Genomic DNA, 12,049 nt, shown 5'->3' on the forward strand with positions numbered 1-12,049 from the left:
TTTATACTAATTGACCTAACCCGTGTACAATAATATAATCAATGTATGCTCTTCAGCAAAGGTGAAAACATTAAATCTTACAGCTACAACACACAAGAATTTCCAAATCCCAGTCTTTCTCCATGTATAACGTCCTCTGAACCCCAGAGGGGTGCTTCCATCAGGACCAGAACAAACAGGCAAACCGATGATTTCCTTGGACTACAATACCCTCGCATTTAAATACATCTTTCAAGAAATGAATCACTATCGAGTTTGGTTTTCATCATCTTCAGCAATGTCAAATAGGAATTTTGGAAGGGATGCAATACGAGGAAGATGAAGGAGCAAGTCACCAAAGGAGTCTCTCCTTGGAATACTTGGTGTCAGCTTACCACCAGCAAAATCCTTGGCGTCCTCTGCGTCATTTCCCTTGCTCTCACATGCAGAAGAGCTACAAGCATCGTTAGATTGAATAGGTTTTTGCAGATGATTTTCTCCATTAAAATGGGACTCGTGAGATGCACTAGGATCCTGCAAGAGGCAGCATAGAGAATTGACCTTCTTCAGGAGAGATTTCTCGTCTGATGTTGTACATTGAGTGTCACTCAGCCACACATGTGCTATGTCCTCCAGCATGCCCTTGCATTCTAACGCCTGATCAGAAGGCAAGTTTCCGAAACTAATCTGTTCCGATATGCAGTTTTCAATGTGGCTGACAAGGTCAGTCATAGACATTGACGGACGAAGTCCTGGCACCTTCAACTGCTCAAAGTTTCTCATCCCGTGAGGATCATAGCCTATGCTGTTTGCATTCCCTTCAATAGCAGGTGTATCCATCACTGTACATAAGAAGAATAATCATCAGTGACAACTTTGGCATAACAGCTTTTAACATACAGAAGTCGGTTACTATTGCATGTTATATGTAAATACTAACCCAGTGTCAAAAAATCTGGTATCCGAACTTCAACAGCTTCAAAAAATCGAAAATGCATAAAAATGGGACACTAGCTACCTTGCTTCATTTCATTATCTAAACCAGTCTAGCGAGGCATATGCAACTTTGGATAATCCAGACCAAGACTGTAGGGAAGCACCAACTTCACAACACATTAGAAAAGGGACATGAATTGTTAGCTATTTTATCTAGGTACCTCTGTTTAGTCAAACTAATACAATATTTGATCAATCCTGACCCAGAAGCTACAAATTGTAGGCATGAAAAAGAGATTCTAAACATAATAGTACAATTCATGAACTTGAAGATCACAGCGGCCATAGACCTCAAAAACAAGTGGTCCAACAGAAAGATAATATCCTTGTATAAGGACAAAACGATCATCTTCCCCATCACTCATCTCAGGAGCAGAAAATTGACAAGGATATCAACAGGGAAAAAGAAGATGACACAAGTACTCCATTAAGAAAAACCAAATAGTAAGACAAGTTAAAAAGAAAGGCTGAAGATGAAAATGTAGACATGGCATCAGATCAGAACTCCTTGTCCCAAGAAATAAAAAATAAATAAATAAATAAATAAAGAGAAGATGGCATCAAACACCACAGGGGTGGAGGAAAGGAGTTACCAAAGTCCAATAGCACAACCAATTATTGCATGTATGCATGTAAACTAGTCAGTATAAAACATGTATACCAGAATGATTTTGCCAAAAGCAACACATTTTCACTAATGAAAATGAATCTGAATCTACTAGATACATTTTCCATGGTTGATGTCTCATAATTTTGAGGTCATAGCTTACGAACAAACAGTTGATGTTTACACCCGGAATATAAGAACAGGAAGGAAGAACTATTTACCTGAGCTTGGAGAAGGGCTATCCTTGGACAAACGTTCACGGGTTGCACCAAGGAGATCAGGTTGTTCAAAAGTCAAGGAAGATGACTGTACTGCAGCAGGTGATGCTGCATCTTGGAAGCTTGATAGTGGGGATCCCGTATCAGACCCAACTGGATCGAAGACATGGGCGTTAAACTCGTCAGGATTTTCAAGCATAGTAGCTTTTGTATCAAAATATGGAGATTCCAACGCCTTTTCAGGCTGTTCGCTCAGAAAGTTAAGCCGGACGTCACACTGGATCAATTTTTCATAATGCTTATTCAAGACACCAGGTGGACACTGTAGAAAATGTTGCCTATACAGATCACACAAAAAAGTTATCACCAATAGCATTAGAAGTTAAACTACTCAACTATGGTATAAATAAGGTGATTCAGTTTTTCAATGCTTGGTGCATCTTTAAGGTGGGGGGATCTCAACCCCATTGCTGAGCTGGCTTTTCAACGTATTGGCCTAACAGGAGGATTTTCAATCCCATTCTGGAAGGACTAGCAGGTATCACGATAACCCTAGTGATAACATTATTCTGCAGATTATACAGAAACTACCATATTAGCCCTTCTCGCAGGCACACACACCATGATACCACCCCATCACTCCACTCCCATCTACCACTCCTACTTCCTAGCCCAACCCTCCCACCTAATTTTATTAGTTTTCATTATTATCAATACGACAACAAGGGTATAATTGTCAAAGAAAGAATATTGTTCTGAATAACAATCTTTGATCTAATTTTTGAAGAAGAGCAATCTTGGATCTAATTCCAGGAAACAAACACATAAAAGAGTCCAATTTATCAAATCCCATGCATAATCCCCTCATCTGCTCATCACCACATACCATCTCCACAATATTAACCCATTTAGGCATTCCAATCTCACCTAACAGACAGTCCCCTTGCTGAAGCTGATAACCTAGAAGGTTCATATTTTTATTGGATAAATAATCCAGAAGGTCCGATCACAAAACTCACATAAAGGAGGGTAAGGTGTATTTACAGCCGCATGGAAATAGTCTAACATGATTAAAGTAATCTAGAAGGCGGGTATAATAAACATGATCCAGCATGTGAATAAAACCTCTAGGGACTAAAAAATATATGTTACGGGGGTGATAAGACAAAACATCATAGCGAACTAAATATCAATTCTCAAGCAGTCATTTCCTAACAGGAAGTAAAAATTATTTACCTATGCAAGCTAGCCTGTCCATCAGTAAAATCTGAAGTTGCTTGCCATAGCGTATGCTTTCTGGGTTGTGGATTTGTCTCCCTGAAGAAGAGGGGCTGTCGAGCCAGCTGAATCACAGAAAACCATAAGCTAAAAACTGAAGAAAATACTACAACTCCTGACGTACTAAATGAAGGGTTAGAGTGCCAGTATAATTATTCTTTCAAGCATTAGAAATGTTCTGTTCACAGGATGAAGTATTTTTTCCCTAGAAAGTTCTTCTGTAGGAAAAATAAGTATGCAATATGGTAGAGTGACCCTTTACTTTGGTGCTGCTAAAAAATAATGCTTATAATTAGGCTCTGAAGCAATTAGTATGGAGACTAAATGCTTACCACAAGAGTCAAACTGCCCGGACCATTCTCTGGACAGTTCGCCTTCAATCCCATGATATCCGACCACTGAATCTCAATTTTACTTTTCAGCCCACCTTCAAGAATTTCCCAAACAAGTTTATGCTTAGCAAAGTAACACTTTGCCACCAAATCACCTTCATATCTAGATGCATACTAAAACAAAATAGAAAAAGTTAGCCAAAAGCAAATTATTCACAGATAATCATATTACGGCAGACAAAAGGTTCATGGTAATTACTTCCCAAGACCCTATCCTTAGAAGTGAACCAGAAAAATTTGATGCCTTCAGCTTGTCAGTTGCTCCTGAAGTGGCCACACCCCGTGTTTCCTTTTTGCTTACAGCAGTAGAGTTTTCAGCTGGTGTAGGCGCGACAGACGAAGCATTGTTTTGTGACAGCCTCATCTGGATTAAATCTAAGAGAGATGGACTCTTTCTCAACCTCAGACCTAAAGGACTTGGCTCATCAAGCGGATTATATTCTGGAGGAGGAACTGGAAATTCATTATTTCCAGCATTCCACTGTAAAGAAAGCAGGAGGGAAGTTAAGTAGCTGAAAAGTTGGGTCCCTTAGTCAAAGGTCAAATGCAAATAACAAACAAGCTCAGAATAATATCAGGGACAAATTTAAAATATCTGAAAACTTGGGAAGTGACCTTGCAAGAAGAAAAAGACTCTTCTTTAGCCCTGTACAGCTAAAATTTGCTGCCTGTACCATAAAATGAGCTAAGGCCTTATTCTTGATTCAAATGCTCGTCACCATGATAGAGTGGAGTATGCTTACCAATATGAGTTTTCACCATCCTAAAATCAAGGAATTATGTATCTTAACAATATATTAATCATCTGTCTGGTGTTACCAGTTCCAGTATTCCAGAAATGTTGGTACCCCTTTGGCGTCTTTTCTTCTTTCATTAACAATTGCTTGACACAATGGATAACAGTCAAACCTCTACCCACTTTTCCCATGCCAAAAAGACTGATCAGCCGTATTTGACAGTAAAGTTTTAAATTCCTCATCTGAAATATAAAGATCAGTTATTATTATTCTTAATCAGAGACTCCATAGTTTTACCTGTTCCAGTCATCAAAACCCAACTCCCTTCTTCGATGATGGATTCCTGAACTCTAGTTAGCTCTCTTTTCACTTGAACTAATCTCTTAATCTCCATTTGATCATATTTTTTATGGCAACGCATTTGCACTCACTTCAAATAACCTATGATTCAGGCTAGTTGATACTTTGGCTGACAGCATTCTGAAGAAAGCTTAAGAAAATAATAAATTCATCAACATAAAGCTCCCTAGTTGACTCATCTTTTAATATCACTTACCATGTCAAACTCACCTCACCAGTTAGACTAGCTCAAGCGACAAAGAAAAATAGTTAAAAGTCCCAAGGATCAATAGTTCCTAGATTTTACTTTCTCAATTAGCAGGATCCAAATTATCTCTTATCCCTCCACACCAAGAAAAGGACAGTAATAATAACTAAATAATTACCCAGTTCATTTTCTTTTTCTTATTTGTCTGTCTGGTGGGAGTCAATGCATATACCTAAGCAATATACAGCCACCCAAAAATTGCAAAATTACCCTGTTCATTATTTCGTACAAGAATCCATTGCTATAAGGATGTAAAAAAGGTCATACTAGCATTAACGCACTATATCCTACTCAAAACCAACGGATTCTGCATTCATCAAAATAGTTAAAGTTCAACCAAATTACCACTAACTCCTCAGCAATCTAAACAGATTAACCCGAAACATCCAATATATTTTCTCAGCTCCTTTACTTTACAAAAAGCAATTCCTCTTCTAAAATCGCTTTCTTCCACCAGAAAAGGAAAAGGCACTTTCAGTTCAAAAAGCCATAATGCACAACATCAAACACAAATAAACATCAGAAAAATACTTCCTTTGTCCCATCTAATGTGGCACACTTTCCTTTCAAATCTGTCCCAAAAAAGAATATGACACATGTCTATTTTAAACTTCTCATTTCTCCTAATGAGACATTATAACCACACAATCTATATCTTGTTTTAGGACCACAAGTTTGAAAAGATTTCCTTTCTTTCTTAAACTCCGTGCTCAATCAAACATGGTACAGAGGAATCCTATTTTGTAACTACAAATAGGTTCCCTCCAGATAAACCAGGAAACATACTTTTTTAAAAGGAAAAAAATAAACAATTTAACTTTAAGCTTGCCATTTTATCCTTAAATGAGATATTTCATTAAGTTTCAAAAGTCTATTTTTCTAAGTCAAGCACTATCACATAAAATGGAACCGAGGAGTAACTACAAATACTTTTGATAACTACAAATACTGTTGATAATTACAAATACTTCTGATCCAAATAAATCAACGAAACATTTTTTTTTTAAAAGAGAAAAAAAAAAACCTGATTAACTTGCAAAGAAAACTTGGGCCGTTTAGTCAGGGGGGCATATTCATCTTCAAGAGAATCCTCAACTTCCATTTTCACCGTTAAGTTTGACATTCCTAACGACTTCATCAACTGTACCATTAAAATCCCAAAACAAAAATAAAACAAAATTGTAGAATTGATTGAATCAAAATTGAGATTCAGAGGATAGTAATAAAATTGGGCAAAAAATTGAAATTTAACGCCTAGGTTTTTTGGATTTGAATTTGAATTGGAAGTGAAGAATCCAAAAACCCTAGGAATAGAGAGAAAAATTGGGATTCTCCTTTTCTTATTGCGGAGATTGAAAATGGGGAATAGTTTTTAAAAAAAAATAATTTGTATATATAAAGTGGTGGAGAAAGCGAAAATAAGCAAGAAAGCTTAGTCCAATAATTGGCAGAAATCTGATTTGACTATTATGCCCCCCTAGTTGGATCCGCCATATACTCGGGTCATATTTTCTGATTTTCATACTATGAATTTTCGTAATTGTTGCACTTCAACAACAACAAAGGATAGTGTGTACGCATACTTTATCCCTACGGGGTTGGGAATGGTAGTGTGTACAAATGACCATCGGCATACTTTCCTCCAAGAACTACCCACCTTGCTCTTGGGGTGACTCGAACTCACAATCTCTTGGTTGGAAGTGAATGGTGCTGGAAGTGGAGAGTGCTTACCGCAACCCCTGAGGTAATTGTTGCACTTCATGTAAAAGTATTTTAGGCAATTCTACTCTTATTTTATCCTTGATTGATAGTAGTTTTCTTTTAGTCTTTTAATTGAGTATTGTAATGTAAAATACATTTTTATATTTGGTTACTTAAATATGATTAAAATATATGTATGATTAAATTAAAGTATTGCCTAATAATCATAAATTACCATGGTTGTTCCTATATAATCTAAATGTGTAATTAAATATTAATATTTTATTAAATAAAAAGTCATATATTGCTATTTTTTATATTTATTCTCAATGTTCTATTAGAAGGGAATCTAGGAACAACAGTTAAAGTTGTCTCCGTATGATATATATGTCAGGAGTTCGAGCCGTGCGGCTGTCTACATTACATCCTTAGGGGTCGTTTGGTAGCCGGTTGGAGAGGAGTTATCCATATATTAAAACTAGGATAACTTTATACATTGATTGGTTAAAAGAAGGGGGGAAAAAATAATCTCCACATAGAAGCTAGCATAAGTTATACAATGTTTGATTGTTTTTTCCTCTTTTCCATATAAAAATGTAGCATTGCTAATATAATGTTTGATTCATGTGTTTCCTTTTCCGCATAACTAATATATGTATAAGTAATGAGGGAATCTATGTATTATTTATGCAGGGTAGAAGGTGGAATAACTTATGCATATATTAGTAATACTTGTATTAAAACACAAAATGACAAGCCTTTATTCAAACTTGTATTTTTTTGTTTAAAAATATATATTTAAACTATACTAACAATTTTAATAAAATAAAGTAAGCTAATAATAAATAACACTCACATTACATTTATATTACTAATCCTTATATAACTACTGCATAACTAATCTACGCATAACTAATCTCAATATAACTCAACCTTGCATAACTAATACATGCACAATTAATCCCTACATTACTTCTTCTTGCATAACTAATACATACATAACTAATACCTGCATAACTCTAACCGGCAACCAAACGACCCCTTAAGAGTGTGGCATTTTTTCAAACCCTACGTGAAAGCGGAATACTTTGTGCACCAGACTGTCTTTTTTTTCTCAATGTTCTATTAGTGAAGTGTTAATAAAATGAGATATTTTAGGAGCTGTAAGCTAATAGATGAATACCTTATGAATAAACCTATTAAATATTTTTTTAAAGAGTGTATAAGAAAATTATAGATAAAAATTTTATCCGTATTAAATGAAAGAATTTGTTTTAGAAAATTTAAAAATAATGTGAAGGATATAAATTAAAACCCGTTTTGTAAATTACTAATTGGCAATCTTGTAATTTGTTGGAGAATTAAATATGCACGTGACAGGTAGGCTTAGAAGTTGGATAAAGGAAGTGGGGTCCAGATTCTTTACATAAGACGGGTAATGGTTTGTGAGATGTGACACGTGTCATCTGATGGTGGAGTTACTTCTCTTAGTTGGTTTTTTCTTCTACTTTACACGTATTTCATTAAAGGAAAACACTTTAAAAAGGATCAAATTTTGTACTATATTATTTGACATTGACTTAACTGGCACTCTATAGTAATCTTCCCCTTATTTTTAGGGAAAAATTGACTCTTGACGATGCTTCAACATAAAATATAATGAAGAGTAATTTTAAATAATAATAAAAATAAATGGATTGAACTTTTTTCTCGAAATATATTGACACGTGCAATTCATCTATTTTATTTTTGAGTTTCGTTAAGGATAAAGTCAAATATAAGATTGTTTGCATACAACATGGCTATGAATAGAGGCGGAACCAGAATTTGGAATTTTGGGTTCGATATTCTAGTTCGTTTAAGTTACTAGTTCTAAATTAATAATTTTTACAAATTTAATAGATTCTTTAAGACAAATATAAAGTTTAGATTAAAACTATTGCGTTCGGTCGAACTCGTAATATTCTAGCTCCACCCCTGGATATGAATGAACTTAAAGTAATATTGTTGTAGATAAAAGTAAGTATTTGGATATTATATAAGCATTTTTTATTAAAAATGTGTAACTTTTTCCTAATTTTTCTTCTTTTTTTCTTTTATCTAAGTTTCTGGATAAGTTAGCCTTCATAGTAAGTGATCTTTTTCTTTTTGGCCAAATATATAGACAACTCATTGATCTTGGCTCCATTGAACTTCACTCCATTTTTTATTTTGGTACTTTATCTTAACTTTGTTTTATTTTGGCCCTCCAACTCTATTTTTTATGTTTCATTTTAACACAAAAACTTTTATGCGACGTAAAAATACAGCACGTATAAATACTTACTTCTAATGTGTAACAACCATCCAATTAGATTTGGTCACCTGTTTTTTTATCCTTGTCAGCTGGGTTTAATCCAACACCCTCCCCCACCCCACCCCAAAAAAAATATTTTTTTACTTCTTTTTTTTTTTTGTAATTTTAATTTTTTGTTTTTTTTTCATTTTTCTGCACCCCCTCCCCCGGGGGAAAAAATATTTTTTTATATATATTTTCAGTTTTAATTTTTTCATCTTTTGATTTACAATTTCAAAATTTTACAAGTTTCAAAATTATGAGTTCGGAGCTTTATGTGTTTGGAAGTTTACGGGTTCGAAAGCTCACGGTTTCAAAAATTTAGCGGTTCGGAAGTTTATGAAATTTGTAGGTATTTCAGGATATGCATGCACACACGTTTCACAAAATATAAAATTTATTTCAAAATATTTTATTTTTTAATTTTTTTTTTTTTTACGAAACCGACCAACTTCGGTCGTTTATTTTGGGCACAAAAATGCAGGAAACTCTTTTAGCTAGCGTTTGGCCATAGATTCCCAAATTTGTTTTGAAAAATCTAATTTGGGTGAAGTTTGGTTTGAAGATGAAAATGTGTTTGGACATGATTTTTCAAAACATATTTCACTTTTTATTTGAAAAAACATGAAACATGACTTATACCCCACAAATTCTAAAAACTATCACAAATACCCAATAGTACCATTATCACAAACCATAGTCCTGAACATAAATAAGATTGGTACAAAATTATCATTTTTATAATGAACTACATAAATCATTAATTACAATGAAATCCCATTAGAGAATTACGGCTCCTAATTAAAAAGAAAAAGTTAACTGATATGAGTATTCAGAAAGCCATTTAGCCTACAAATCAGAAGCAAAAGTAAGATGCACAAAGGATTGAGTTGATAAGGGAGCATATTCATCAAATATTTAGTTGGTTGTAATAAATGTGGGTTTTTTTACAAACTATAAAATTTTAGGGTAATATTTAAAAAAATTTAAAAATATAACGGTCATGTTTTGGCCCAAAATTAGCAATTGAGGCGATTTTGGGATTTGGAATTTTGCCAAAATATGGACAAAATCTATGGCCAAACATGTGTTTGCTAAATAAATCCCAAATTTATTTTGGCAAAACTCATGGCGAAACGGGTCCTTAGTGTCCCGCAATAGAAACCGACTGAAATCAGTCGGTTTTTATATAAACAGTAAATGGGAAAGGAAATAATGAAGATGAAATATCTGGGAAGGAAGTTGGGGGCCAACAGTTATTTTATTACTGTTGGAGAAGTAATTTTGCCATAAACAATCTGCCTCACGCGCCTACCATGTGAGCCAATTCACACTATGTGACTAATCAGCTTCCGTGTTAAAAATGAAACATAAGAAATAGAGTTGGAGGGCCAAAATGGAACAAGGTTGAGATAGAGTGTCAAAATAAAAAATGGAGCCAAGTTCAATGGGTTGTATATGTATTTGGTCTTTCTTTATTATTGTTGTTCTTTTTAAAGTTTTTTTTTTTCAATTTGAAAGCAGTAGCGGAGCCAGAAGTTTTATTAAGGGGTGTTAAAATATATAAAAGTAAATATATCAAAAAATTAAGAGGAGTCAATACAAAGCATATATACATATAAATTTATTTATTTTACCTACGTACACAGTATATTTTTTTCGCGAATGAGTGTCATTTGACACGTAAGATGGCTGCGTCACTGTTTGAAAGTTACACCTTCCTAATGGGACGAATAGATTCTCCTTTCTTTCTCAAAAAAAATATTATATGGGGGTCAATAAAATTAAATAATACATAGGAGTCATAACTTTCAAAAAAGCATTATTTAACGTAAGCATTTGGATAATATGGAATATGACGTAGCATATCAAAAAGTTTAAAAATTAAGAAAAAGATTATGTTAACCCCCCAAAATGATTGTCTATGTCATTTTCATTTAGAGTGTAGGTCGTGTCATGATTGTTGAAGCAACTGCTATTTTATAAAATAAAAAAAAATTAAAAAAAAAACTAAATAGGGCGTTTGGACATAAAAATTATAATTTTTGAAAAAAAAGTAGTATTCGGAGTCAAGTTAAAAAATAGTATTTGGAATTTGAAATTATATTTGGACATGCATTTCACTTAAAAAAAATATTGCAGTTTTGTGAGTGGGAAAAAAAAGATTCTGAAAATTTTGAAAAAGTATTTTTTGAAAAACTCATTTTAGAAAAATTTATAAAAACTTACAAAATTTCATGGACAAACACATTTTTGAAAAAAAATTGAAAAAAAAAAAAATTATGGGTAAAACGGAGCCTATAACTGAGCAATTCAGATTTCAGAAGAGTTGAATAAGAGTAATATTTTTCTCAGATGCTTAGACCGTAGTGGATGCGATACATAGAAAGACCACAGGTATAAATATTTAGTGTGTTTTTTAATATAATAAAACGTGTAAGCAAAAACTATTAAGTTCACAATTATTTTTTAAAAAAAGTAAAAGATGGTGCATAATAAATTGGTCAACAGAACCATTTCCTCCTAAATTTTATACTTATGTTTTAGTGATACCTCATTATAAATTAAATTTTGAGTAATCCTATATCATTAGGGATACATATAGTTATTCACTAATCAAAGAATGCTGAACCTCTATTTATTACACGCAATATCTCTATTCTCTAGACATGCGTTGAATTAACTAGTTTTCTGGCTGAATGCAAACATAAATCTATAAAATAAAATAAAATTATCTTTATTGCTAAGTGAGATATGTATAAAAATTACGTGTCAAGCAAAGGTAATAACACCAAATGTTACATTTCATATATCGACTTGAAGTTTTATATACTGACTGTATAAAAAAGATATTTACACAATCATGTCACTCTAAGATAATTAGAGATAAAATCATGAAAATAATATTAATTGATAACATGGTAAAAACAATAACTCCCCTACTATTACATGTTAAAATATAATGGAAGTATAATTTACATTGTTAGTGAATATCTCTTTTCTTATAAGGAAAAAATTTCCGAGGGACAATGGTGCACGGTTTGAAACTATGAGGATTCAAACCCGTGACGTGCGCCTAACAACCCTAACCCACAAATCACATGTTATGCTCTTACCATTAGACCAAAGTCTGGGTTATAAAAATAATATCTTGCAAAAGCATAATCACAATCTATGAATGATGGGAATAGAAGCTCAC

The 12,049-nt window shown here is 33.5% G+C and overlaps 1 protein-coding gene across 2 annotated transcripts; it reads right to left on the reverse strand.

Moving 5' to 3' along the window:
* On the reverse strand, positions 1-6,203 carry LOC107792825 (uncharacterized). Of its 2 annotated transcripts, none has more exons than XM_016615064.2 (6): positions 5,839-6,203; positions 3,670-3,951; positions 3,411-3,584; positions 3,037-3,143; positions 1,804-2,138; positions 1-821 (listed from the first exon to the last, which is right to left on the reverse strand). In XM_016615064.2, exons 1-6 carry the CDS (start codon positions 5,962-5,964, stop codon positions 247-249), a joined length of 1,599 nt encoding a protein of 532 aa, XP_016470550.1. In that variant the 5' UTR covers positions 5,965-6,203; the 3' UTR covers positions 1-246. The 2 variants fall into 2 exon arrangements, with proteins under 2 accessions (XP_016470550.1, XP_075092648.1); XM_075236547.1 differs by lacking the exon at positions 5,839-6,203 and adding an exon at positions 4,086-5,393.
* Between the last annotated feature and the right edge of the window lie 5,846 nt (positions 6,204-12,049).

This window comes from Nicotiana tabacum, chromosome 18, assembly GCF_000715075.1.
Source record: "Nicotiana tabacum cultivar K326 chromosome 18, ASM71507v2, whole genome shotgun sequence".
Classification (NCBI taxonomy): Eukaryota; Viridiplantae; Streptophyta; class Magnoliopsida; order Solanales; family Solanaceae; genus Nicotiana; species Nicotiana tabacum.

Bases quoted from the DNA above. Each gene is read 5' to 3' on its own strand.
- LOC107792825 (XM_016615064.2), bottom strand. From the start codon at position 5,964: ATGGTACAGTTGATGAAGTCGTTAGGAATGTCAAACTTAACGGTGAAA. The intron at 3,952-5,838 runs GTTTTTTTTTTT...CTTTCTTTACAG, and splicing joins TTTCTTTGCAAGTTAATCAG to TGGAATGCTGGAAATAATGA. The intron at 3,144-3,410 runs GTAAGCATTTAG...TCTGTGATTCAG, and splicing joins CGGGCAGTTTGACTCTTGTG to CTGGCTCGACAGCCCCTCTT.